The sequence below is a fragment of the Penicillium cosmopolitanum genome (genome assembly GCF_028827165.1).
Source record: "Penicillium cosmopolitanum strain IBT 29677 chromosome Unknown utg000003l:1.0-3747932.0:1.0-3751027.0, whole genome shotgun sequence".
NCBI classification, from domain to species: Eukaryota; Fungi; Ascomycota; class Eurotiomycetes; order Eurotiales; family Aspergillaceae; genus Penicillium; species Penicillium cosmopolitanum.
The window spans coordinates 3,410,871-3,437,639 of NW_026622673.1; the positions used below are offsets into that span (position 1 = coordinate 3,410,871).

The 26,769-nt window shown below is 47.2% G+C and overlaps 13 protein-coding genes across 13 annotated transcripts; 10 read left to right on the forward strand and 3 right to left on the reverse strand.

Moving 5' to 3' along the window:
* Positions 1-263: 263 nt before the first annotated feature.
* N7509_001309 (uncharacterized protein) lies at positions 264-783 on the forward strand (the record flags this gene model as incomplete). The annotated part of the gene is made up of 2 exons (XM_056625946.1): positions 264-283; positions 363-783. The coding sequence occupies 2 exons, from the start codon at positions 264-266 to the stop codon at positions 781-783; spliced, it is 441 nt and encodes a 146-aa protein (XP_056494528.1).
* Positions 784-1,123: 340 nt separating this feature from the next.
* Positions 1,124-1,942, reverse strand: N7509_001310 (ATP binding/alanine-tRNA ligase; the record flags this gene model as incomplete). Its single annotated transcript, XM_056625947.1, has 1 exon — positions 1,124-1,942. The coding sequence occupies one exon, from the start codon at positions 1,940-1,942 to the stop codon at positions 1,124-1,126; it is 819 nt and encodes a 272-aa protein (XP_056494529.1).
* Positions 1,943-3,355: 1,413 nt separating this feature from the next.
* Positions 3,356-3,805, forward strand: N7509_001311 (nuclear transport factor 2 family protein; the record flags this gene model as incomplete). The annotated part of the gene is made up of 1 exon (XM_056625948.1): positions 3,356-3,805. The coding sequence occupies one exon, from the start codon at positions 3,356-3,358 to the stop codon at positions 3,803-3,805; it is 450 nt and encodes a 149-aa protein (XP_056494530.1).
* A 1,444-nt stretch (positions 3,806-5,249) lies between these two features.
* On the forward strand, positions 5,250-5,839 carry N7509_001312 (uncharacterized protein; the record flags this gene model as incomplete). The annotated part of the gene is made up of 3 exons (XM_056625949.1): positions 5,250-5,438; positions 5,512-5,596; positions 5,658-5,839. 3 exons carry the CDS (start codon positions 5,250-5,252, stop codon positions 5,837-5,839), a joined length of 456 nt encoding a protein of 151 aa, XP_056494531.1.
* Positions 5,840-6,507: 668 nt separating this feature from the next.
* Positions 6,508-7,922, forward strand: N7509_001313 (SDR family oxidoreductase; the record flags this gene model as incomplete). Its single annotated transcript, XM_056625950.1, has 4 exons — positions 6,508-6,805; positions 6,859-6,986; positions 7,045-7,221; positions 7,272-7,922. 4 exons carry the CDS (start codon positions 6,508-6,510, stop codon positions 7,920-7,922), a joined length of 1,254 nt encoding a protein of 417 aa, XP_056494532.1.
* Positions 7,923-8,039: 117 nt separating this feature from the next.
* Positions 8,040-10,105, reverse strand: N7509_001314 (Major facilitator superfamily domain general substrate transporter; the record flags this gene model as incomplete). The annotated part of the gene is made up of 5 exons (XM_056625951.1): positions 8,040-8,705; positions 8,776-8,823; positions 8,873-9,100; positions 9,130-9,629; positions 9,700-10,105. 5 exons carry the CDS (start codon positions 10,103-10,105, stop codon positions 8,040-8,042), a joined length of 1,848 nt encoding a protein of 615 aa, XP_056494533.1.
* Positions 10,106-13,045: 2,940 nt separating this feature from the next.
* N7509_001315 (uncharacterized protein) lies at positions 13,046-13,436 on the forward strand (the record flags this gene model as incomplete). The annotated part of the gene is made up of 2 exons (XM_056625952.1): positions 13,046-13,258; positions 13,371-13,436. The coding sequence occupies 2 exons, from the start codon at positions 13,046-13,048 to the stop codon at positions 13,434-13,436; spliced, it is 279 nt and encodes a 92-aa protein (XP_056494534.1).
* Positions 13,437-15,298: 1,862 nt separating this feature from the next.
* On the forward strand, positions 15,299-15,916 carry N7509_001316 (uncharacterized protein; the record flags this gene model as incomplete). Its single annotated transcript, XM_056625953.1, has 1 exon — positions 15,299-15,916. The coding sequence occupies one exon, from the start codon at positions 15,299-15,301 to the stop codon at positions 15,914-15,916; it is 618 nt and encodes a 205-aa protein (XP_056494535.1).
* Positions 15,917-18,208: 2,292 nt separating this feature from the next.
* Positions 18,209-18,769, forward strand: N7509_001317 (uncharacterized protein; the record flags this gene model as incomplete). Its single annotated transcript, XM_056625954.1, has 1 exon — positions 18,209-18,769. One exon carries the CDS (start codon positions 18,209-18,211, stop codon positions 18,767-18,769), a length of 561 nt encoding a protein of 186 aa, XP_056494536.1.
* A 243-nt stretch (positions 18,770-19,012) lies between these two features.
* N7509_001318 (uncharacterized protein) lies at positions 19,013-19,834 on the forward strand (the record flags this gene model as incomplete). Its single annotated transcript, XM_056625955.1, has 1 exon — positions 19,013-19,834. The coding sequence occupies one exon, from the start codon at positions 19,013-19,015 to the stop codon at positions 19,832-19,834; it is 822 nt and encodes a 273-aa protein (XP_056494537.1).
* A 950-nt stretch (positions 19,835-20,784) lies between these two features.
* Positions 20,785-22,494, forward strand: N7509_001319 (MDR family MFS transporter; the record flags this gene model as incomplete). The annotated part of the gene is made up of 2 exons (XM_056625956.1): positions 20,785-21,108; positions 21,163-22,494. 2 exons carry the CDS (start codon positions 20,785-20,787, stop codon positions 22,492-22,494), a joined length of 1,656 nt encoding a protein of 551 aa, XP_056494538.1.
* A 315-nt stretch (positions 22,495-22,809) lies between these two features.
* N7509_001320 (uncharacterized protein) lies at positions 22,810-23,232 on the reverse strand (the record flags this gene model as incomplete). The annotated part of the gene is made up of 1 exon (XM_056625957.1): positions 22,810-23,232. The coding sequence occupies one exon, from the start codon at positions 23,230-23,232 to the stop codon at positions 22,810-22,812; it is 423 nt and encodes a 140-aa protein (XP_056494539.1).
* A 1,787-nt stretch (positions 23,233-25,019) lies between these two features.
* Positions 25,020-25,543, forward strand: N7509_001321 (uncharacterized protein; the record flags this gene model as incomplete). Its single annotated transcript, XM_056625958.1, has 3 exons — positions 25,020-25,039; positions 25,094-25,310; positions 25,409-25,543. The coding sequence occupies 3 exons, from the start codon at positions 25,020-25,022 to the stop codon at positions 25,541-25,543; spliced, it is 372 nt and encodes a 123-aa protein (XP_056494540.1).
* Between the last annotated feature and the right edge of the window lie 1,226 nt (positions 25,544-26,769).

The following is a 26,769-nucleotide window of genomic DNA, read 5'->3' on the forward strand; positions in this document are numbered from 1 at the left end:
CAAACCCTGAAGTAATGCCGTCGATTCGGAAGCGTCCTTACATTGATCAACATGATTATTGAACTGAGTAACGTCTTCTTTCCCATAATGGAAGCCCGGAGAACCCAGTTCTTGCGAAGCGGATCATGGAAGCTGTGCATGTATATCTCCACAAGATCGGGAACTGCCTCCAAAACCCGGTCGAAGTTACTGACCAGGTAAACCACGTGCTTGCCGCTATCGTCAAGCAGGAGGGCGGGTGCGGTGTAGAGGGATACGTCGCAATGTGCAATCTCACCAGAAGGTATGGTCTATACTCATTACTCTCCCTTCCTCACTTTCTCCTATCCGTGACCCGTGGTCCATTTGCTAATCCCTCCCAGTCAACTCCCCAAGCCGGTTCCTGACGAACAGTGCCTACTGGGTGGTCTCAGCGAGCTATCTGAAATCTGGATCCATGAGCCATTCCTCCAGGCAGAGAACGCTCTAGAAGCGGGCTTGGAAAGCTGGGTTCTTGCCCATGTCTCCGTTCAGATGGATAGCCTTCGGGACACCCTGAGAAGAACGAGCCTCGTCTACGGTATCTACCACCAGAAGCTCATTTACTTGAAAAATGTACTTCCCGTTCGCGGCCATGCCGAAAAGACTCGATGTGGACGCCAATATCGAATTAAATTATCCCGACGCCTGACTTTGAGGGGTGATGGTTCCGGGGAAAATCCGAAAATCCCAAAAGGGTGGGTAGATGAGGCTGACGATGCCGCAATATTTCGATTTACGCAGATACCCCTCGATTTATCTTAGTTTCTTTCACTTTCGCAATTTCTTGTGGTCAGTATCTTGGCGTAGATATCTTTGGTTAAGCCGTTTCTGATACTTTCAAGAACTCATGATTTACAAAAGAGATACCCTTTGATACGATTTGAATTCACGTCACTACTAAGACTCATTGAAATCAGTAGCTTGCTACAACTATCCTCGGCTGAGTTCTTTTTCATGGGTTCCCTTGCATACTAGTATGTAGCATGCAGACTTAAATAAGATATTCAAGATACCTTGCTTTCTAATCTACGGCACAATGGAGCCCAGTCGCGACATCCTTTAAATTCTATACTTTGTTTAATCAAGAATACCTCAAAACAGACTATTCTACTGTATAAGACACCCTGCTTGTCCCCTTGGAACGCGATATTTTCTTCACCACAATTTTACCCACTTGGCTGCAATCCCGAACATGCGTTCCACCACAGGGATAGCTTCCCAGACCTTCCATCTCAACAACTCTACCCATAACCTCCCCCTCCGGCAACTCGAACGCTTCGGTAACACCGTAGCACTTCTCTCGCAAATCTTCCATCGACCACCAGTGAATCTTGACCGGGCTGGCCGATCGGACAAACTCGTCCGTCTTTGCTTGAATGGCATCTTTATGCTTTCCCTCAATTGTTCCTTCGAACACGACACTGGCAGAGTCGGGGTAATGTGACGCTTTCGACTCCTTCAGCGGAGGCAGAATGCCATCCCGGCACAGGGCATGGATAGCCAGACTCATTACATGACCTGCAGTATGAAGGCGAGAGTGCAGGTTGCGAATTTCAGAATCGACGCTCTGTTGAACTTCCTTGCCCGCAACAAACCCGGTGGCCCCGGGAGGAATGAAACGGCCTAGGTGGAGGATTTGACTACCCTGTGCTGGCTGACGAACTGACTTGACTTCGAAAACAGAACCTTCCTTCGTAGCTGCATCGGACTTCATGGTTCCGATATCTGCGGGCTGGCCACCGCCTTGAACGTAGAAGATGGTGGAATCTGTGATAACGGCATGCTCTATTTCAGAAGAGTCTTTCGCAAGAGCCTGGTCCGGTTCCTGGAGTTCTGGCAATGGGACAATTGAAAGAATCTTGGAGTGATGAATAAGCTTTTCTCCATCATGTTGATAGATGAGTTTTGTTGGTTCAGCCATCTAATGTTTGGTCAGATATGGGTATGAAAATGTCGGAGAGGGGAAGGATAACTGGAAAATTGTCGACGTACTGTGCTCGGGATGCGGTGACCTTTCCCGAGATTCCGCTGATGACTGTATAATGCTTGAGAGAAGTCGAATTGGAGCCGTGATCGTCAAATGTGCAATTGAGGGACTCGGTGCATTTTATTTTTGAGATAGAGGTTGGAAATCCTAATCTTAAATTGTGGGCATGGCAAGGCTATGTACCTCCGAGTCGTGGTCCGAGCTTTAGGCTAAAGTAATGCGCCCTTTGCTTGACATTTACTATATAACCCCACTGGAGGCTCGCCCGGGCGTTTAAATTCTGATATTTGTGGAAAGAAAATGCGAGAATGTGTTACAAATCGACCAAAGAAAAGAGCTGTTTATTTAACAATTTCAAACAATTTTGCAAGCTATGTAATCGAGAGAATCTCAAGGTAAAAAAAGGTAAAAAAATATGAAGAGATGATTTCGGAAATAGCATTCCCGCTCTATTCCCGCTGTCCTGTCGTACTCTAAAATACGCCAAGACCAGATGATACTCTCGAGGAGAAATAGAGTATACAATAACAGCTCCAATTTCTAATCATAAAAGAATTACCATTTGAGATACTTTTGGAATTCCGCCTTCATTTTGGCTCACTATATACATTGGCGAATTTCCCAATCGATTTCTCTTGTTGGGAATTTGTACACCTTGATCCTTTGCCTTGAAACTACTGGTGATGCGCCTTTAGCACACTAATGCTCTCAAACAACAGAAAAAAAGGAAAGTTTGTAAAAGAAGTTCAAGTCAAATTGACTTGCGTAACTGAAATTCAAAATAGAAGTGAGCATTGACCAACTTGAATGAGGAGGCAGAAAGTACCCGACTAATAACAGTAACATTTTAGAAATGAGGGAAACCAGTTCTGTTAATCTTGGGATCCAATATCGCTTTTTGATTGTGCAGGGAAGTCGGCATACATATACAGTTAACGGCTAATTAAGCCTAACAGTCTTGACACTCGTAGTGTGCCAAGACAGACTAATATGAATATAGCTAGCCCTCGGAAGAACATTCGTTTGTATCATCAGCCGTCTGTTACCTACCTTACCAAACGGTCGCCGGCCTGAAATCGAGTAACTTCTGTATGCTCGGACACTTTGGGTTCGGGCCCGGGTGAATTTATAAGCTTTCTGACGCAAACATACACCGTAGAGTTCGCGGATGCCGAAGAGCGAGGGTGTCGCCGAATTGATAATTCAGTTATCTGTGTTTTAGAGACGACTTGATATTTTATTTTAATCAAGAATCTCCGTTACATGGCTCGTTGACTGCATCATCTACAAATTCAATACACTGCAACAAATTCTATTCATTACCAGTATCTCTTTCCAAGAATTACCATGGCATCCAATGGCAAATACACGCCCCGGCAAATCCTAAATGCGTTCTACTCAGCAGAGCGTGAATACATGTCATCCACGCCAGATACACGTGACTTCACCGGCATCGCAGCCACCCTAGCCCCCGAATTCCGATTGGAGCAAACGCCCGCTCTACCATATGCCGGCCTCTACATCGGACCAGATGGAATGCAAGATTGGGCCCGCCGCATGGCCGATCATTTCGAAGTAGTCGATGTGCAAAATCTAGAAATCTTCGAGAACCCTGGATCGGACCGGATCGTGGTACTGTCAAACGTACATTTTAAAGTGCGGGAGACTGGCGAGGAACTAGATTTTCCGTTCTGCCAGGCTGTTACTGTTGACCTCGAGCGTGGTGTTATGGTTGAAATGAGGCCGTTCTACTGGGATGTTGCGGCTGTAAACAAGGCCCTTGGGCATACTGAGTGAGGGTGTTCTCGCGAAGATGTTTGCAGGCTGATATCATTGAACGGACAAGACACGGAGATTTGTTTGAGAGACAAGCCAGTCAAAGCACCAAACGCGGGATTATGAATGGGACATTTCGAGAGCAATGTATGATGGTTACCATTTTATAAAGCATCACGGAAGACTCAAGCTTAGGGCTCATCACGTTTAAGCGTAAAGTCACAGGGATGTGTCTTTCATAGAGAAAGGAAAAACATATGATGCGCAAAGATAGGAATTTGCTCCATCTCTCAAACAAGCTGCATGGAATTCAACCAAAAGTTTGAAGACAGAGGAAATGAAATGAGTCTTTGAGAAATGTTCCTGTGATGCTATAATGTCTCTCTGTTCCGGTGGCCTCTGAGTGTCTTCGTGCTTCTATGCTTTCTTGTCTTGTAGCCTTGGGCTGTCCGTTCTGCTATCTCAGATGGGCTCCGTGGCTGTATGTCTATCATCGAATATAATCGTTATGTCTCTGACATGAGCCTCTGGCATCAGTCTTAGCTCCTTCATTGCTTTAGCAATAATCCAAGTTTCACTACACCCCATAGGGAATACACCCCATAGGGCTCATACTGGAATAGTTTGTTGGTGTGGCACTGATCCCACGGCGATATTCCTGTCCTCATTAGGCTTTGAAAGACAGCCGGCTTTTAGAATCAGTCTTCTCAGCCGCAGGAATATTCGATCAGGTGTCGAGATGAGTTCATGACGGTGGGTACTATACGAACTAAAGCTATGCAGGGTGACCTCATGACTGACATCTGACTCTTGGCATGGATTACTCGATCAGGGGAATTTGTCCCACAACTATGAGAATACAATTTTATTGGAGCCTTCCGGCGGAAAGAGAGAGCTAAGGGTCCGGCGGGGTACTGGTACATCATTCTTCATCACCTTCAAGCGCGGTACCTATGCATCAATGTCTTGGATGGCACTGTGAGCCAAGTCCGGAGCGGGGAAACCGGCTGAACCCTCTATCCTGAACTGATGAATTCCTTGATTATGGCAGATTATCCACACCGCTGAAGTCATGCTTACCACATACGGAGAACCATCAACAAAGGCTCCCGCAGTTATTCAGAAATTGGTGTGATTGTGGGGTGAATGTAACGCTACCCGATGCGATCGATGCTTTTGATGCGGAGAACCTGCAGTGGCGTTAATGCGTATGTCTCACCTACCACTCGAGTTGATTGGCCGCGGGACGGAGCTCTAGGCGGTGGCCTGACAATTCAAGACAGAATAGGTGCCATGTCTTAGATCAAAGGCCTCGTATATGTACTCCATTAGCATGGACTGAATAATTGGTAATAGTTGTGGCCCGAGCATGAGAACTATTTGAAGACCGCCCAACCCTCTCTTTTTGGGAGGGAACCAGATAATTTAAACCTTCTATTGCAAAGCGAAAAGCAAAATATCAACTATGAAGACCTCTTTAATCGCACTAGGTGCCCTCCTTGGGCTTGCCTCGGCTCAGAATGCTGTTGTAAACAACCACTGTGCTACCACGGTATACATTCAGTCATTCCCTTACGATGGCAGCGCCCCCGGTCCTCTTACCACCGTCGCCAAGGGTGGAACCTTCTCCGAGAAGTTTAGAAAGTCTGGCTCGGTACGTTATTCGGCTCTTTTTTCTCGATAACATACTTCATATATGGTAAACTGACTGGAAATGAAATGTATAGACGGTCAAGATCGCCAAAACAAAGACACTAACTAGCCCCCTCTTCTTTGGCTATTCGTTCTCATCCAACCCGGACTATGCCTACTGTGAGTAAACCAAATGTATCTGCCAGCAAGGAATATTTTGTTAACTGTGTCGTCGCTAAAGATGAATTGAGCACGGAATGGGGTAATCCCTTCGCCGCGAATCCTAACTCGCTTAGCCCCGGAGACGGCTGTGAGCTCTTCGACTGTGCAGCTAATGATCCCGGCTGCTACAGTACCCCTGCTCATAAGAAGGTCTATGGGTGCCCCCAGCCCGTCACTCTGACTGCGGACTTGTGCCAGTAGAATGTCGCCTTTGCCTGCCAGTGGGCATCAATTTCAAGTTGGAATGTCCACGGGTGGAAGGGCAATGATGTATATATTTTCTTTTTCTTGACATTATTTCGACTTGTCGTTGTTTGTCTCAAGGATAGCTACTTTGAAAACGACACAGAAATTTCAAGGTTTTTGGCAGAGTTACCAGTAATCAAAGAAGTCTTTTGAAAATATGATCTAGATATTGTACGTTGTTGCCTAGTTCTGTGCCTCAGTAATTGCATGTTATGATCCATGCAGCCCTCCTATTACTGGATCGTTACGAATTTGCCAAGGTGCATGAATGGTGGGCGATTGAAGCCTTCGAAAATTCAGTCTACTTCAGAATTGGCTTCAACAAACATTAGTGAAATATGCATAAATTATGCATAATGCATATATTATGCTTACAATATAAATATTTTGACTTCAACTGCTATTTGGTTCTCGATATTCACTGGCAGTTGACCCACCTCCCGGCTTAATCTGGAGACCGAGTGGATTCCTAAGTGAATGGCTCATGATGAGTCATGACGTGTTACCTGTCTTAATTCGTTCAATTATGTTGTGTATTTAACATTTGGCATTGCTTATAAACTACATCAACTACTCCTTTTTGTTGATTGACTATATCCATCACATCCTAGGACACCGCGAAAATGACTGAACAGTCGAACCACGCCATTGTCTATGGTGCGTCGGGATTAGTGGGTTGGTCTATAGTAGACCAACTTTTGAAGCAGTATCCCGAATCTGGTACATTTTCCAAGATCACAGCGATCACAAACCGACCGCTCGATATATCGAGATCATACTGGCCCGAGACCGATGCGACAGGTCCAAAATTGGAACTCGTGTCAGGTGTTGATCTACGCCACGCCGATGGACCGACATTTGCCGAGTCACTGAAAGACAAATTGGAAGACATTGCAAGTGTTACGCATGTGTACTATTTAGGTCAGTCCTCCTCCATGAAGCTCACTTGCCGTGCATTGACTCACAGATGTTAGTGTTCACGGCAATCGCCGATGACATTGAAGAGGTCGATACCAATCTACGCATGATGCGAAATGTCATCCACGCCCATGAAAGATTCAGTCCAAACCTTCGGTTTGTGGCCTTCCCGGGCGGAACACGGGTATGAATGCAGAAATTGACGGCCAATTCCTTTTTCATTTGCTGATTTGGCTCTCCAGGGATATGGAATTTATGTGCCCGGTGGGACGTTCACCCCGCCTCTTCAAGAAGACATGGTTTCAAACCTTCCACCCGATTATGCCGCGACAGTTGTGTACCCGGCATACAGAAAACTTCTCAATGAAGCTAGTGAAGGAAAAAGCTGGACATGGTGCGAAGTTTGCCCAGATGCAATTGTATGTGTCCTCCAAGCCAACTCCCCGACACCGCTAACTCACTCCTGAAGATCGGATTTACCCCCAACGGGTCTCAATTCAGCCTAGCACTGCACTGGGCGCAGTATCTCTCTCTGTACGCTTTTAATCATGGCAAGGGCCCAAATGCACCATCAGCTCAAGATGCCATCGTGAAGATCCCTTTCCCTGGCAATGCTGCGGGCGCGAATTCCCTTTTCACGCCTGCCTCCAGCCAAACAATCGCGCGATTTTTGGTTTATGCTTCATTGAACCCGGACACATGTGGACAGGGTAATCTCTTCAATATTGCCGATCATCAGAAGCCATGCACGTATGGCGAGCTTTGGCCGAAACTCGCGGAATGGTTTGGACTAGAAGGTGTCGGACCTGCCGATGAATCGGAATCGAACTTGAATACTCTCAAGGTCGGCGAGCTTCCTGATTCAACCGCCTCGCTTCCGCCCGGAGAATACATCTCAAGCCACAAGGAAATATTCTTGCGACACGGTTGCGAGAATGCGGTGACCGCTGGAGTGGGAGCCGGTCACCGCCAGCTGGACAGCGTGGGTTACTGGCTGACCTTCGATCGACAAATGAGTCTGGAGAAGATTCGAAAGACTGGCTTCGAAGGGGACAAGGACCCCGTTGGTGCCTGGATTGAGAGTTTTGAGATGTTCCGGAAAGCTGGATTGATTCTCTAATTTGAAAAAAATAAAGATTTCCATTTCGTTGAAGCATCGCATTGATATCTACATTTCCGCTAATTCAATAGTTGTAGTTCTTCGATATGTAGTAGAGCGCAGCAAACAATTCCTCCATCATGCATTATATCCCACATCCTGTGTTGGTGCAGCATCCTCCCGCTCATATAGAATCTCCGGGCGCACATCCTTTCGAAGCAAATACCTTTTAAAAAAGTAACGAATCTGACGGAGTCCATACTGTGCATGGAAACGCGTCGGTACACTAAACACTTGATCCAGCTCTTCCAGTGTCTTGTTCTTAGTTTCCGGCATGAAGAGCAGAACGAGCCACCATCCGACGATGCACCACCCGGCATACCATGCGAACCCACCCTGAGCCGTGAAGGCATTTCGCAAGGATGGCCAGGTCACTCCCAATACAAAGTTGAAGAACCATGTTGTCGCGGTCGCGAGAGCCATTCCGTATGATCGCACGTACAGTGGGTAAGCCTCCGCGGAATATGTGAAAGGGACTGGGCCCTCTCCGGGGGAGTATACAACACCAAAGAGGTATGTGCCCAGGGCGATGCAGCCTGTCCGAGCAGCGTGACTGGTTTCTGGTATCCAAAAACTGAAACCGGTGAAGAACATTGCTAGTGCCATGAGAGGGAACGTTGTGAGTAGGAGATTTCGTCGACCGAAAGTGTCGATTGTGTAGACAGCTGGTATAGCGAAGAGCCAGTTAATCACACCCCATCCGAAAGATGCTGCAAGCGCGGCAGCAGGGGAGAAATTTGCTTCCTAAATGCTGTTAGTTGCCAATTTTGCCCAATATTGCAGACCACATATTTGCGACCGGAAGGGTGCTCACCAAAAATATCTCAGATGAGTAGTATGCGATAACATTGACACCGCAAAACTGGAAAGTTAGTATGCGGATTCAGTTCATGAGAGAGAGGAGCTTTTACCTGTTGCATGAACATGACGATTTCGGATGCCAGCATAGCCCTACGATTTCGTGGAACAGTGATGAGCTCCAACAGTTTATGTTGTCCAAGCTTCATACTGTTCTCGGCTTCCAGCAGGGTATGCATGTAGTACAAATCACGAGCCGCTTGAATCCTATGGTGACGCAGGGTACATATCGACTCATACGCGCGGTAGTATTGCTTTTTGCTCATATACCAACGCGGGGACTCGGGCAAGCGAAGACGAAACAGCACACGACCAGTGCCGGGAACATTGCTGAGGCCATCATGAGACGCCAGTTCATTCCCACTATGCCGACGGGGTCCGCGACCTTGTAGAATATTAGATCCGCGGCATATCCGAGCATAATACCGAACGCTGTCCACATCTGCCACTGCATCACCAATGCACCACGGATGGCGGGAGGCGCAGTCTCTGCAGCATAGATCGGAACTGTCGCCGACTTTGGGCCTATACCGAAGCCAAGTGCAAAGCGGGCGACAAACATGGACCACCAAGTATTCACGAATCCTTGCCAGAGACACGCTATCGCGCTGAAGCAACATGTGATGAATATTGTACCCCGTCGACCGAACCAGTGGTTGAATGGAACTGTGAGCCAGCATCCAACGAATGCGCAGCAAAGGTAAGGTGCGGCATTGACCAAACCCACCAACCATGTGTCTCTCCGAGCTTCTGTGGCGATACCGAACTGGTGTTTATACCAGATTTGTGCTCCGTTGACGACCGTTTCGTCTATAGACACCGTGAATTAGCAAATAGCTCTGGAGATCATCATTGGTCTCGAGAAAGAAATAGAGCTTACCCATTCCCTGAACAGCTGCAGAAAGCGAGCAGAGGGCAATAACAGCATACATCTTCCATGGTTGCGACCACCGATGTGTGAACTCATGTCGCAAAACATCCTTTTCTTGCGGTGTCAGCCCGGCGACATTTTCAAATCGTTCGGGCGATTGAGCGAGTACAGCGCCCAGCTCAAAGGCCCTGATATCGGTCTCATCGCCCATCTCGTGCATCATCGCAAAAGCACGACCCTGCTTGCGGAGCTCCGAATGACTGTATCCAGCAAGGGGATTCGAGAGCTTAGCGTTAAGATTGCGTCGCGCGCGCTCGGCTGCTGTGCCGAGGGTCCGCTGGGGCACGAACTTCTCGCGGGGCGTTTCGTCGATATTCTCATCTTGCTCGACCATACCGCCGCCTTGCTTGAACATGATGACAGACCGCGGTGGGATTCAAGAGAGCGGTATAGAGTGAACATGGACCCGGAGGATATACGCAGACGTCAAAGGAAGATGTGAAGGAACGAACAGTGGGAGACCGTCTGACTGCCTTGGCATATTGGGGAGGTGCCATAGTCATGGTGGGTCGAGATTGTCAAAGAAGTGGGCATTTCGGGCATGATGCTTGGGTGGCCGGGTTTAAACTGGGGCCAAATTCGAGGTTCAGGGTGATTGGCAGACTAGTGGTCGCGGGGCGAAAAGACCGGGATGCATAACTGAATAAGAGGTCACTGAATGATCGACTGTTCGTATTGCTGGATGGGGCGAGGGATGATGGGCTGGCAGTGCAGGATGATGCGTCGGATATGTAAGACGCAGGGCGCAAAGAGAAAATGCTGACCGACTTGGCCGAATGCTAGTAAAGTAGGTGCATTTTCTTACACATTGTGATGGATATCATCAAGATAAATGTGGAGTCCGGGGTCCTGTGGGGTAGCATTTACTCGACGGAGTTAATGTGAAATGGAACTAGTCAACGTTAGCTGGCGTGAAAAGTCTTGCGTGAGGAAAGATCTAACCGGAGAGATACTGATTGTAGAAATGAGTTACCTGAGCCAAGACCGTGAGATGGGGGCTAAAGTAAGATTTGTGTTGAGTAAATGAAGGAGTTAGCAACAGCGCGTGATGATCTTCGTTCTTCAGGGCTGCTTTAATGCCGCCATGCTATGCGCTATCCTCGCGAAATGAATTCTAACTTGAACTGTATCTATTCTTCCTTTGCGATCGGGGGCAAAGAAATTTCTCATTCGTACTGATTTCTTGGCTGGAGGTGGATATGCTTACTCCGTACTCCGGGGCTGTTAGCAAATAAACTCGGAAAGCACGTAACGAGTTATCGGCCGTCTATTAGCTAGTGCGTCTAAATGAACGGTTCGATGCCATGACGGACTCAGTCATTCCTAGCAAAATTTGGGAGTAGAATTGAGGGAATGAATCTAGCGAGCTGCTTCAAACTTTAATCAAGAGCAGCCGGGATTGTGGAACTACCGGACAACTCTGACCGACCCGGCGATGAACATGGGAATGTTTAAGAGATGCTGCGGGGATGGATTGCCCATTTCTATTATGCTGCGCCGACCATAAAATGCTGGCCGGATTGATTTGACACCATCATTAGTAATAAAACCCCAGAATCATGATACTGTTGATTGACGCACCATGGCTAGATAACTGGGAGAGGGAAAGGGCCTTAACTAACGGGGATGCGACTTTTGATGCCTCAGGCACTAAAGGCTCAACAAGAACCAAAGCTCCATACTTCAGCGAAGGTTTTTCATTATTTACAGATCCTTCAAAATTGACCTAGATCACCGGGGAACTATGGATGAAATTTTTGAGTGCATGTTGCCGTTCTAAAGATGACCTCGAGAGATGCAGGAATGATGGGAGATTATCACCAAGCGCAGTAGAAACTAAAGGAATTGGACGAGATGAAGAATTTCATCGGGACAGATGCCTTTGGCTGGGTTTAAAATGGAGATTAGCTTGAACGACAGATGACTGTCATCCAGAGCATTAGGTATGATTTGATGGACCCTTTAAACATTCCAAGGTTCAAGCACTGAGATGGAAGAGACTGCGATCGTTTCTCAGTTTGCTTTCGATCCCAGTGATCATTTAGAACCTGAAACGATATTAAAACTTTTTTAATTTCAGACAAAGAAGGCAACTCCGAACTTTGGAAATCGAAGATGTCCGGATGTGGTATTTCTGGTTTTGTTGGGGATGTGAAGCATGTTAATTCTGAACGCCACCCGCGTACCGTCCAAGGTTGGCACCAGACCTTGTTTTATTTTGATCAATCCGAAATCTACTAGAAGAAAAGTCTTGTGGTGGGCTAGAAATATCATTTTTCTTCCAACATACTGAATTAATGAATTTATAGAGCCCCCCCCAAATTGACACAATCAGACCTCCTGAGCTTGAACGACTTCCCACGGATCGTAGAGCGTTAATATTCGGTACAGGAGGCATTGTGATCATTGAGGAAAGGGGTTCGGAACGCACGGGGTATACGGGAATGACTTGATTAGCTTCCGCACATTGATTTCTAGCATCTTAAGCCTCAGTCAACCTTATTAGTCCAACCGTCATTGATAAAATCAAAGTCAACCCCTATAGGATGGGTACGATCCGATGGCGGAATTCCTACCGGGGCGAAAGGCTGCTGTTAGTATATCCAGCCAATTGCTGGGGACTTGCGCCCGGGCGGAGGCCAACCAAACTCAAAATACATGTCCATCTTCAACTCTAAGTAGTCTCAAACGCCCAAAGTTAATTCAATAAACTTGACTTTTATTGTTTACACAAGTATTTGAGGACCAGAGAATGATAATAAACACTCAAGCTCAATGGCAAAGATCAGAGTCCAGAGACCGTGCACAAATTCGGCCAATTTGGGCCCGCCAAACCGAAGTGTGGTTGATCCACCCCACCTCTCACGCGGACATTCTAAAGATGAAATTGAGTTTCAAATCAACGGCATCTGCCTAAGAATTGAATTGTGAAGGCAGGAACTCCGCGGAGAGTTCTAGGTCTACTCGCGGCTGTGCCCGCCGATCTAGATCTATTGAAATCCAGGAAGCCGTTTGCAGGAATGGCGGTTTTTCCTTCAAGGGTCAACCACGTCATTCTGTGAGACCACAACTCAACCTTGTTGGGTTTAGAAGTCCAGAGCAAGAAAGGTTCAGATGGGATTATTTTTCAAATGGACTCGATGCTATTTTCTGTCTTGGAATGAGTATTTAAACCAATTGTATATCCACCCAAGACCAAGAACAGAAATACACTCTGTTGGCTATTACACTTCTGGTTAGCCGAGACCTCCAGTTACTATCATATATCTCTTGAGATTTTATTTCCCGAACGACCATGAGGCTATACTTCACTTCATTGACTGCATTGGCCGTTCTTGTCACTGCTGCTGTTGCTAAAAGCACCACTTGTGAGAACGACGAGATTGTTGTTTGTAAAGGCAATGGCAACGCTGGTCTTTTGTCCTTGGGAAACATTGCCCCGGGACTCCTCGGCGATAATTGCTCAAGCGGACCTGTTTACTGCTGCTCCCAGGATGATGTTGAACAGGTAAATTGCCAGTGAAATCATATATCTCGAGATACTGATGAGAACTCTACAGATTGGTTTGATCAACCTCAATCTCAACGTGCAGTGCAGTCTCAATAGACTTCTTTAAAAGGTCCAACCAATTACTGCAAGTTTTATCATGCCGATTACTTTGGAAAGATCCGACTCCACTCCTTGAACCTTTGTTCTTAATTAATCTCTAAAATAATATTATTCACTGCGAGTGAACAGCCCAAAATAATTGATCCCAATGGATAGTACACTACTTGTGAAGGGCTGTAGCGACAACTGTTCAATTGGGGCTAGGCCTGCATGCTGTTTACAATAATCTTAAAGAAGAGTATCTATGTGAGCCTCTACCTGGTTTTCCTGCAGGAAAAGGTCACGTGACACGACGTGATATCTCCACGGGCCTGGGCCCGTTACACTACTAGTAGCAGACGCTGGCCATTAGCTGCGCCAAATGCGCGTGGTATTCACCGGTGGGCGTCGCCCATGTATAAATGCGGGCCGGTAGGATGGACTTATTCAGAAGGAACGTTGGATACAGAAGGAGCAAAATGACACCCATGGTGGGGGGGGTTAAATGGGTCACACACGTATAAAGAGCCGTCAGGTAAAAAAAGCTCAAAGAAATTCGCTCGGGTAGAGGGAACTACCTTGACCGTACCGGAGGGCAGCCTCGCGGTCGGCAGGGCAGATCAGGTGCCCAATAAGCCAGTGGAAGGAATTTCGCGGGCCTTTGTAACAGAAGATAATGTCTGGTGGGACTTGAGAGAAAGAAGAGACCAGACGGCTTCCAAGAAATTTAATTCACAAACATCATTGAGCAACCTGTGCTAATCCTTCCAAATTCCGAGGGTCTAGATCCGAGATTTGATACCTTGCGCTGACTGTCAGGCTTTCCAGAGCTTGAATGGTACGTGGTTCCAACTTCCAAGGACAGTTTCGAATATATTAAATTTTACGAACGATAAACAAAGATTCCTTGAGAGACTAGACGCATTTTCTTACGGCATCACATCACCTCGTCGCTAGAAAAAATATTAGCATTTTCCATCTGGTTATCTGGAGAGCTGGAGAGGATTTTGAACAATAAGTGAGCAAATCCAAGTGAAGTTGAGTCGGACGGATAACAGTTCTTTCTGCCGATACATGGCCCTAAGCATCCAGCAGAATTACAAGATCAAAACCGTATTGTATTGACCAGGGATGATAACACGCATTACCGTACAGAACACTGGTGTAAATGGGCACGTATTTTGTGGAGAAACTGGATCGCGAGGCAAACATCGCGGCTATCACATCACACGGCTAGCGGCCTCTTGGCATTAAGGCACAGTGACCCCTTACCACTACTCCGTACGGAGTACTCCATAACACAATCACAGATTCGTGGTGGCTGGTCAGCCTTGCCCTAAAATCTGCGAGTTAATCACACCGTAGATCCCAGTTTTCCAACTCTGAATACACCAACGTGACTGGACGACTTTTAGCTTCAGAGTCGAAACGGTCTATGTATGCGCCTATCTCTTGGCCACCGCTTGCTCAGAATCTCGATTTGACCCTCCTTCTAAAGCTTGCTTGCATCGAATATGATTTTTTGATGTTTTTCTTTTGGTAAAGAAGGCCCATTGTCGCTGCTATCTCCCCAATTGATTATATCTTAAACTTAACTTTGGATGCGGCTAGTTCGGGCAAATTGTAACAGGAAGATGGGAATTCGGGTTGAGAAAAAGAATGGAGGCTAGTCGCGATAGGAATTTCAGTTATTTGCGTGCCGCGAAGTACGAGAAGCCTGTAATTAATGTGGCTTATCGCATTCGTACGTTCCTGGGGGAAATCGTACGTGTCTATCCGTCGTTTCAATGATGACCTCAAAGTGAACAGGGATTACAAAATATTATTTGTTTTGTTTAGGGGGTCAATTTTTTGTCCTTAAATTTCCCTAGGGGCACGGCTCGACATAGTTGTTCACCAGGTCAAATACCTTTTCTTTGTTCAAGATTGCTCTCCGTCGTTCCCAATACAACTATCCTAATGGATTCACACTGCAGTCGAGAACCAAAAGTCGAAACGGAAATCGAATCTGCTGGAACGAACACCGCAGCCCAATCCTGGACACCAGAATGCCATCCAACCATGTATCATCAATCTGACTGGGACCTGGTGACACGCCCAAAAGTCACATCTCTTCAAGACATCGAGGACGAGTTTGCCAAAATCATGAAATGGTCGATAAGTCAGCTTAATGTCGTGGAAGCTAACAAAAGCTTTCTTCTTCACAACCCCGAACAGAATACCTTTGGAAGTATGATCAACACGTCTATCGGTAATTCCACTGGAAAGCCAAATGGCCCTACTGCGGTCAGTCAGGGCGGCAGCAATACTTCGCGTCCTCCGAATTGGATAGAAACCATCCTGGCGTTCAAGGCAGGTGTATTCAAGAAACTGCCGGATAGAAAGCTGCCCAGCTACTACGAGGGGAAAATGTATCCCTACAAAGTCACGATTACAAGGGCCGAGTATAATGCGATCGAAACAGTGCAAAACTGCGAGTTCCCCAGTCGGGATGACTGGGAAAGAGAGATCAAGGAAACCCAGGCGAGGCTCGACGATATCGTCAGATACCGAACACGATGTGAGACAGATTTGTGAATCTTCGTTACAAGAAAGGTGCTGACCACGAAAGACCTCTGTCACTTTTTTGATCTTGAGCACGCAATGTTGCAGAGATTAGAATGCATGAAGTCTCTGTGCCGCCGAGAAATTGGTGAGCTGGAAGGCAAACAAAATGCAGACCCTATCGTCATCGACGATGTTCTTTGTGAGTCTCCTGCTCCAGATAGCTCCAAAACAAATAACTCAACAAACAGAACGGCGGCTCATTGAGTTCTAGCAATCAAGGATTCATGCGATGAGGAGGATTCAGCAGATGAACAAGACAACCGCACCTCACATTCTCAACAACTTTCCCTGGAAAATGAACTATCAGATTTCTCGATCTCAGATTTGACAAAAGGTTTGTAGGCGGCCCATATGCTGGATTCCAGTATCCCAGCTACAACCGAAGCTTATTTAAAATACCAGTTATGAGATCGAGTATTCTCAAGGATGAGGTGAACAGTGTCCATGTTTCGCAGCCTTCAACGTCCAAAGTTGACAGAACACCCGCCAAGTCGATCAAAGTAAGATTCGGTGGGAAACGGTCAGAGAGAGAGCGCAAGGAAGGATTTAGGTTCATTGATTATTACAGACGAAAAGGATGGTCATTTGCGCAAATTGTCCCTGAGTATGAAAAAAAGTTCAACTATCGCCGTGGGTATCAGACTTTGGCTAAGTGGTGGGACGAAGAGAAGGACATCCAAGCAGGAACTTCGCGCCCAGGGTACGTTGTTCTTAAGATTTCGCCATTGCGGATGAGCGAGATTCTACAGTGGACCTCACCTACCTGATCGAATTGGTAACTGCAACATGGAGTCACTAGTATAGTATGTATATAAGTGCTCTGACGGATAATGGATGGCTGGTCTTGTTTGGGCAGAACGTTCCCAAAAGTGTTCCACTTGATTAATAATCTATTAGAAGGCCACTCAATGAAGTATGATATGCATAGGAGTGTACTACATAAGAACCCAAAATATAATAACTGGCCCTGTGGGTAGAATGGGGGGTCTACAGGCGTAGGACACGACATGTGCGTACTAGTACGGCCTTTACCAGCGGAAACTTTGGAAAGGATGCCTTTGTCCTTCAAAATAATAGCAGTGCCATGCTGGCAAGGGATCGCCTGGGATGCCGGGCTCTATCGTGGGGTCCATGGCCAGAATACTGACGTCTTATTTATTTTGCTCTAGCGATAAAGTTTCTGAGCGTGTATGAAATAGTAGACGCATGAAGATATTGATGGGCAGTTGTTGATAGATGGATGGTGGTCAGAATGATAGAGCAGAAGGCAAGGCAGCCGGCGACTACGAGTATTGCTTAGTCGTGCGGGCCTCAGCGATAATGGTGTAAATTCCCAACTAGATTGAGGCTCGGGTGTAAGACTGCCCGGGTGGGTTGGGAAGTTAGTCTCAGGTGCCAATATCACAGTGGAACCATAAAAAGTCCCTTTGGCTCCCGCATGACCTGGTGGAAAAACTAAGTTGAAGGCAACTATGGGATACTGGTTGTTGGTTAACTAGTGATGGACAGATAGAATGTGATATATCCATCTACCTTCGTAATATCATCTAGAGTATCACCTTGGTGATCAAGTGGGCTAGCTGATCCCTGTGTACTCGTATGTACTTTTGCCCTGGGCGTTGGATACATCATTCTTCTCCCCATGGCCAACAAACATTCCGACTTTTGATCCCTGCTAGTACCTCTTGGCGACCAGGCTCAGTCATTTTGGACCGCAATACGGGGCAGGAGGAGATTTCCTCGGGTCTAGAATTTTCCTCCGGTGAGCCTCGTGACGTGTTCGTAGGATTATTGGCCCCCGGTCAGCGCCACTGCAAAATTAGCGCCGGCAACGCGCCGGCCCGCGTATTTACATGGCAAGCCACGAGGCAAACCATACGGGTAAAGACAATACGAATGGATTCAGATGATGGACAGATAGCAAAACATGACATACCGTACTAATTTCCCTGCTCGCATCGTATTTTGTTCCCCTGATTCCTCTAGGGTATATGCAGGATAATAGGAGACCCTGGTCATTGCATACTAGCTTCTCTGATTGGCCAGTCTTGAGAAAGAGGTAAAGAAAAGGTGAAAGAAAAACGAGGTTGATTACCTGAGTGTAATTCAGAGTCATCATATGCAATTTACAGGGACTCTCCCGGCCCCCAGGTCATAGTCTATTCCCTAGTGACTTCAAAGCGACCTGGCAGTCTCGTTATAGTTCTGCTTCTCCTCTCGTCCACCCAACACCTGAGGAGGGTACTCCCAAACGTTCGACCCATGGATTTTGAAAGCGACGAAGATGCGGCTCCAAGGCCATTTATCGGCCCTTTCGGGGGTCAGCAAGACTGGGTGACTAGAGGCGAACTCCTAGAACAACCCAAGGATATATGGAACCAACCCGACTTACTCCTTGATTTCGCGAACAAGTTTCACGACCACATTCGTTCCAAGAAATGCTTTTCTCTCCTGGATCACAGTCGACAAACAGACATCATGGTGACAAACGATATTCTAAGCCGCTATACAACAAAGGCCGCGCCTACAGTTATCTCAGTTAAGGAGCAGACACAGGGTAACTCTCCGCCAGATTGGTCGCGAGCCCTGAGAGCATTTCAGAATAGCCGCTTGCATGCAAATGTCAATGATGACACTTCCTGTCATTACAGAGGCTTTCTCGGACCGTTCGAGGTGGGGATCTTCGAAAATGAGGTTAGAGCCTTCCGACTATTTTCGAACAAGCGATTGCCATCTGGGGATGATTGGCTTTTTGAGCAGCAATGTCGAAGAGCTACGAAAGTAGATATCGACGCTGCTCTACTTCATGCTACCGAAGGTTAGAACTTCCCGCCCCGGAGTTTGATTGTCTCAAGCGACTGACCCCCTAGCACCCGGCAGAATTCAGGAAGTTAGGGTACAGTGTAAAGCTTCTGAAAGAGCTATCATTACAAGCTGAGGAAGGCATGACTGCGTTTGAAGATGAGCGGGGTCGGAGTATTCACTTGGGCAAGGTTGAGGAAGAGAGCCAGGATATGATCATACTTCAGGCATCGCAAGCCGCCGAGGTCCTGGATGAGGGAAACCATGGTCAGTAGTAACCCACCACTGGTGAAATATTACGAAATACCAGTGTCTGCGGATTTGATTATGTATCGGTATAGCTTACGAATTTTCAAAGACACCCCAAGTATCTTGAACGATTCAATCGTACCCGAGAAAGCGATGCAGGACTTCATTGAACATTCTGAGGGAGATGCGATGTTGATAAGCGATGATGATTCGTATCAGGGGGGTACCATAGATGAGCCTGAGAACATTCTGGCGTCGGCAAGCAGTGTCGGACTGTCCGAGAATAGTGCTCTTCGAGAATCTTCGGACTTTATGATCTGGATAAGTGACGATGGGTCACAGCACGAAGATAATTCACCAGAGGATCAGATTGATCCTATCAAACAGGAGGATACCCCCTTCCTAAATGCTCAATCAACAGAAGCTTCAATCGAGCCTTTGACCGTTCCATTGACAAGTATAGACGAGACGACAGCCAGCCATACGCAGTCCCGCAGCCCTACTGGTAATCGCGTCGATCAAGTTGGCTTATTTGTTTGTTGTGAATTTATGGCAAGACATCGCCAAGGATTCGGTGGCGAAGAGGGCAGCTTGTACAGGAAAGGCAAGGCTTATGACAAAATGAAAAGACGCCCACAGGAGCGTCTACATGCGTTTAAATTTGTCGAGCGGCTTCTGTTACAGGGAGTCCAATTCGAAAGTATGGAAGAAGTGTATCATACGCGATTTGGGAAGCACCGCACTGCTAGGTCACTGAAGAGATACCAGACTGACCAGCGCAGTAGACTAAAAACAAAGGGTCTTCTGGTACGGAAAACTGTCTCATTCCCACTTTGAAATAAATCACAAGGAGACGGTATTGATCTAACTCGACAACTGCAGGAAGCTACAGTAAGGAATGTCTGGTCAATGGGCCATCCTACTCCCTGCCTCGGACCAGCAGGGGGAGCCTCTACTGGACCTACAAGCCCCTTTGCCCTCGAAAAGAACAACATCCTCTATGAGACTGAGTACGAGAAGCACTGCACGGGGATATCAACCATCCGAGTCCGGGTTACCGCCGATACCAGCATGGAACAATCAAAATTCGGTAGCAGTAGCGGATACAGAGCTCCCTGGAACCGGGTAGCAATGCGAAACAATGGGGCGTACAGATTACTAGTAACAGCATTGTGATCTGTAATTTATCTTGGCGGCTTGTGGCAAGGCGGTTATGGCATTTCTGGGTTCAGTTGAAAGTAATAAGAAATGATGGAGAATGTTATCAATGACGCTTTATCATACATCCTTTCTGGATTTAGCCATTGGTTTTCGAACTTAGTGGCTGGTGGCAGTGTAAATTTTCGCGATCCTGAATCTCCTGCGATCGTACCTCCAAGGACCACAACCTATCGTAGGATCCGATAAAAAAACCTGATACTGTCAAAAATACCACGGATGACTCGCATATTGCCTGAGACCTGAGGCCCCGACATTATCGGGTTGCGAGTTAAGATAGACCTAGCTGTGAATTCAATTACACTCTTGATTCGTAGTTGATGGCATCGGGATATATAGTAATATTGGAAATATTCCATCCCAATACATTATTACAGCGAGACGACAGTTTATTATGCTTCGCGAGCAATCATGAGTCATGGTGATTGTTATCTGGCGCTAATCCCAAAGCGGGTTCTTTTTTAGTATAGATCACCTAGGGTACTCCGTTTGAGTATATATACTACTAGATTCATTTCGCCATTTTCATCTTGCGAGTTTAATCCTATTGTCATCGAAAAGAACAAAATATGACCGAGAAAAGTCCAATCGTGGACGTACAGGCCCCAGAGGCGACCAGTGTGTCGACTGGCGACAGCGACAGCCACTCTCAAGCAGACGATGCGAACAAGTATGAGTTGACTGGAATTCCCCTAATTGTGGTCATCGCCGGACTTGGTCTTTCGATATTTCTCCTCTCACTGGACTCCTCCATCATCGCCACGGCTATTCCCATGATCACTTCCCAATTCAACAGCACCAGTGATATCGGCTGGTATGGAAGTGCATACTCCTTCGCGATGTGCGCTTGCCAACCTATCGCAGGTAAACTATTTGCGAGCTTCGCAATGAAGGTGAGATTTTCAGGAGCTTCCGGTAGGAGAGAAAATCCTCATTGACAAATTTAGGGCATGTTCCTCGGATGTCTTGCCGTCTTCGAGCTCGGTTCATTGCTATGCGCCCTTGCTGTTAATAGTCCCATGCTCATCGTTGGACGCGCAATTGCTGGAGTGGGAGCGGCAGGATGCTTCACGGGGGCATTTTGTATTGTCGCTGTTTCAATCCCGCTGGTAAAGCGGCCATTCTATATTGGGGTTCTTCAATCGACATTTGGCATCGCCACCATCATTGGACCAATCTTAGGCGGTGCGTTCACAGAGCATGTAACATGGCGATGGTGTTTTTGGATCAACCTCCCGATCGGCGCTGTTACAATTGTTGCATTGGTCTTCTTTTTCAGACCACCTCCGCGCGACATGACGAACTCCGCGTCCGTTCGGGACCGACTGGAAAACATGGACTGGCTGGGCGCTTTTCTCTTCGCCCCAGCCACGATCATGATATTTTTGGCTCTCCAATGGGGAGGCACCGAGCACGCTTGGAAGAGTGCTACCATCATTGGTCTCTTCGTTGGAGGCGCAGGCGTTGGATTCATCTTCGCTCTCTGGCAAATGCGACGGGGTGACAATGCCATGATCCCACCTCGTCTGATCACGGAGCGAACCATGTTCTTCTCTTGCCTTGGCGAATTCTTCGCCATGGGTGCCGTGTATACCTCAATCTACTACCTCCCAGAATGGTTCCAGGTGATCAAAAACGCCTCACCCACAAAATCCGGACTCATGTACCTCCCCTTGGCGCTGTCAGATGTCCTCTCCGCAACATTGACAGGCGCTTCACTCAAGTATCTGGGATACCCAAATCCCTACATGCTCCTCGGAACAGCTCTGATGAGCATAGCAACTGGGCTTTTCTCTACCTTCTCCGAAAACACCCCACACCAGCAGTGGATCCCATTCCAAGTCCTCCAAGGTCTCGGTGTCGGAATGACACTCTCAATGCCCTATGTTGCGACACAAACAGTTCTCAAGCCTGAGGATATTCCTGTCGGCACCTCGTTGCTCCAATGCTTTCAGTTCTTTGGGGCTTCCGTGAACCTCGCTATCGCGGAGGCTATTTTCGAGAACAAACTTGTCTCACGGCTTGATAGTTGGGGATTTGAAGGGCACGAGATAGAGAATATTCTCAGTGCCGGCTCGGCAGATGCGAGGCGCGTGGTTTCTGCGGCGCATCTCCCAGGCGTGTTAGATGCGTACAACTATGCGATCACCAGCACGTTTTACCTGGCGACCAGTGTTGCCGCTGTTGCGTTTCTCCTTTCACTTGGGATTCGATGGAGGAGTGTCAAGCCAAAGCCCCAGGCTGCTTCTGATGCGGAGGCTGGATCATCGCCTCAGTAGGATTGAGTTGGTGCTGATTGGTTAGAGTAAAAAAAAATCGAGGAAGAAGGATTCTGCAATGCGAGCTGTGAAGGTTTGGAGGTTTTGAAGGCTATGATGCTTGGTAGCGGGAAATAAAATGTGAAGTTTCCGGAATTGTCATGCATTGCTAGCGAATTTTTGATACCAAATATGAAAGCCTTTCTCATCGTACACTGATGTTTGGATCTTTGTGTCCTTGAAGGAGGTACCGGCTCATCGGGCGTGATATCCCTTGTTCCGCTTGTTGCTTCGCCGAAAACTCAACGGGCTATTTCGGTCTGCCAAAAGGAACACTTAACGTTTTGCTGCAGCTTTGTCGGTTTTCCGAATCCATTTTTTGGCTTTGCGCTCGTAGCCAGATGCACGAAGAGTTCGGAGAAAAGCTCTGTCGGGGATGGATTTGCCGCTCTCAAGGCGCATATCGTTGTAGGACATAAAGGGGTCACGCTGAATACACTGCAGAATAGCGCGCATGTCTATTGCTGATAATTTCGGAGACCTGCACTCCTGTAAGGCTGCCTGATCGACCCCTCGAGGGCTTTGCATCTTAATGGTGTATCGGACGGTTGATTCTGAAATTCCATGGCGGCGAGCAATAACAGTGGGTGACCGCCCTCCCATGTACTCGCCGAAAATTAGACGACGCAGATAAGGAATTAACTCCTTACGACGTGTGACCCTGCCATTTGATGATTGTGATGGCGTTGATGGTGGCATTGTCGCGTAGTTGAAAAGGGGGGATTCCGAGGTGCGCGTAGCAGCGATGTAAAGACCCGCAAATACGTCAGCGCAGGAACTGTAACTGAGCCACCAGACGGCTGGACAAGGCGTGGTCCAATTTGTTTGGGACTTCGGGGGCTGCTTTTTTCCGGGTTATTCCACACATATCTTTGCAATCATCTCTTTCATATCCCAAACAAACTGGCCATGGCGACGTGAGTGGCCGGTTTGAGGCGTGCACCTGAGCCCTCCACATGGGCCGGACTCCTCCTTCCAGGGAGCTAGCTTGAGCTGATGGGTTCAGATTCATCGTCGCATATGCCCACCATCGTCGCCGAGTGATTGCATGCCCTCGAGGCACAGGCACGTACAGCACTGCAGGCTTGGGAATTTGTTGAGGGCGGCAGGAGCAGGAGAGCGCCGACGGGGCTTATTTCGAAACGGACCTTCAAGTATATCGATGTAGCAAGGCCGGGCTGGCTTCTTCTAATCTCACTACATACTATCTACTATCCCATTAAACTTTAAAAGAGAAAAATAAGTGTTGTTCGAGTGAGTTTCATTTCGCTATCGGACTTGTCGATACTATATATCGTTCCCGGCGGGAAGCTGCATGACAGGATGAGAAGGAATGCAAAATCCGGAAGGGGAAAACGCTTTTGTCATCACCTGGCAACCCGTGATTTCAACTATGTCGACCTATTTCTGTTGTTGGGTCTCGAGTCTTTCATCTCTTGTGAGATCTAAAGACCGGCTACCCGAGGTCCTCCCCCTAGGACCAAGCCAATCGCTATTCAGCAACGTTCGCTCAATATGCAACTCCGGAGCGCCGGCCGGCTCAACAATAGGGATTTTCGACGATCACGCCGCCCGTGCTCTTGAAGTCTGTTTTCGCTTCGTCTCTTGTTCCTTTGCAATTGGCTGGGGCGGGTGCAATCTTGGTCGATTCCTCGTGGAGGCTGACTTTGGCATCAGAAGGGGGTTTTAGGTAATTGAAATGAAGGATGGAGGTGTCAATGCACATCCCGGGGCCAACTTTTGGGGCTGCTTTGATTGGTAGATCTATGCACGGAAGACCTTTCCTTGCCCAATCTTCGTGTGTCTTGTTTCCTTGTTGTTCAAAGGAGGACCCGGGGCGCCTCGGGAATTGGGAAGTGGCACTGGCGGTTATTACCGTCGATTCGCGTGATTTTCAATAGAAACAATTGAAACAAGAGACACCGGGGGCACTTTCAATGGAGAGTCGTAGGCCTATTCCTTCGATTAGTATATCTTTCAGATGGATGGTTGAGAATGGAAATGTACACCAAATCATGAGGCCGCTGGCGCCAATAGGGTTTCGATAGTTGCATTACGCAATGAAATGATTTGGTTCCAGGCATGCGTATTGGAGTAGGATGTTAGAGTAGGATGTTAGGGTAGGATGTTAGAGAGTTTGAGGAGATTGAAAAGTGAGAAGTGAAGTGAATGTCAACATGGGATCCCGTGACACCGTTTGTTGTTGTTGTTGTCGAGGAAGGCACCACTCACTGGTATTGGAGATACAGAAAATACACTGTATCCCGGTGGAACATCGCACAGAACAGGTATTCTGGATACCGTTTTCCATTCCATCAGCCATAAATTCACTACTTTCTCCTCCCCTCCGCTTCTCTCTTCCTTCTCTCTTCCCATAAAATTTCTACCCACGATGCCGGTGGGATCAATCGCAGTGTACCGAAAAAACCGAATGTTTCAACACGGCTCGAAGTGGCTGTTCAGGTCAGGGCTATCTCAGTGCCCCAATGACAAGGGAAGACTTAAAGTGAGTTATATCGTCTCTCTAGCATGGGAAATCACTCATCATATCCATTTAAAGTGATATCCACTCTTTCGGGATTACTCGCGACAAGAGACACCTGAGGGAACAATCGGCTGCAGAGCAAGTTTTGACAGGCTTGGGTCCCGAGGAGGTGCTTTCTACCAGCATATGGGGCCCTGGTCGAGGTTTCGAGATTTGCTATGAATCCCTCCTCTTGGTTGGGCAGCCTCGAATTAAGAGTACCACAGTTCACCGAATTCAAACACAGAAAATCGTAAGTTTGATGGTCCTTTTTCAAGAAAACTCACTGACCGTGTCTATTTACAGTGATACTATCAAATTGCGAAAGACACTTGAGACTTCGAGACAAAGTCCTTGGAATCCAAGAAGAACATCAAGCAGGAGGCCCAGCGAGATCTCCGAGACAAAAAGACCAAGGCAGAGAGGAGGCAACTCAGCCCTTTCAAAATTGTTTTATGTGATCGCCCCTACGTCTTCCATAGGTGAAAAGGACCTTGAATGATACGGGAATGATTCTAATAATTAATTTTCCATGTTTTCCCCCCTCCACTATCGAGCTAACTGTTTATGGATCTTCTGCGGATCAATGCAAAGGCCAGACCTCCTATGGCACTACGATTAATATATCTCGTTGCTGTATGGTATCGATGTAAATGTAATACTTGATATACTGGTCGCTTGTGTGTGGTCTCAATACCGAACGCGTATTCCAAGTACCCCACCTTCCCAACCCACGGCCCTCAAACTCATCCGAGTCTTCTCTCGCTCCATTCTTCTCCCAATCCTCTCATCTCATGATCACCGTACTTGTGATAAGATCATATCGGTCCAGTCTTCGAATTAGTCCTACACAGTGGACATACGACTCCGAACACGATCAACAACAGACCAAAGGAGAGGATGCCATCATTCGTTCGCAAAATGCTGGAGGAAAGGCAAGGCAGGTCGGCAAGACCACTCTACTCGAGGCTCACATTTTGATGGAGAATATGCAGCTCTTCTTGCGGGACTTTTGATGGAACTTTGCGATTTGCTTTTAATCTCGAAAGCACAGATTGGGGCAGAATGGTGAGGAAACCCACGCCGAGATGAAGGTAGGTCAATTCCGCAAGATTGGAGCTTTCGTCGAGGCTAATTCGTTTCTCCTAAGTCTGAGTGTCTGGGACCTTACGTCAAATCAAGATTATCCGTTCTGTGACCCAACTTCGGCACCGAGTGGGCCAAGCATGTCCATCACGACAATTTTTAACCAAATTCAACCATGTTTTCACGTACGCCATTGAGGTCTATTAGTACCAATAGGGGATATAGCCATAAAATATCTCCATATTCCAGAGGTCAGATCTGTAGTTTACCAAAGATTGGCACGGCACACGCTAGAATTGCCATCTATTGAATGTTTCAACATCAGCTGTTCAGTATGCCCTACAACAAGAAGCTACACGAATTGAAGGTAATACACTGTTACGACCTGGCCGACCGCCTATATTTCAGAAACTGATAGAGTTTCTATTTTCGACATCATTGCGTGATCCCTTTGTTGGTTATGATAATATTTACGCTCAAAGTAGATTCAATGTTTGCAACAAAACTTCTTCATCGAATGCTGTTGAAAATAAAAACTCTATTATTTTCTGATAATATAGGTGGTTGGCCAGATCGTGACAGTGTGTTGCCTTCAATTCGTGTAGCTTCTTGTTGTAGGGTATACT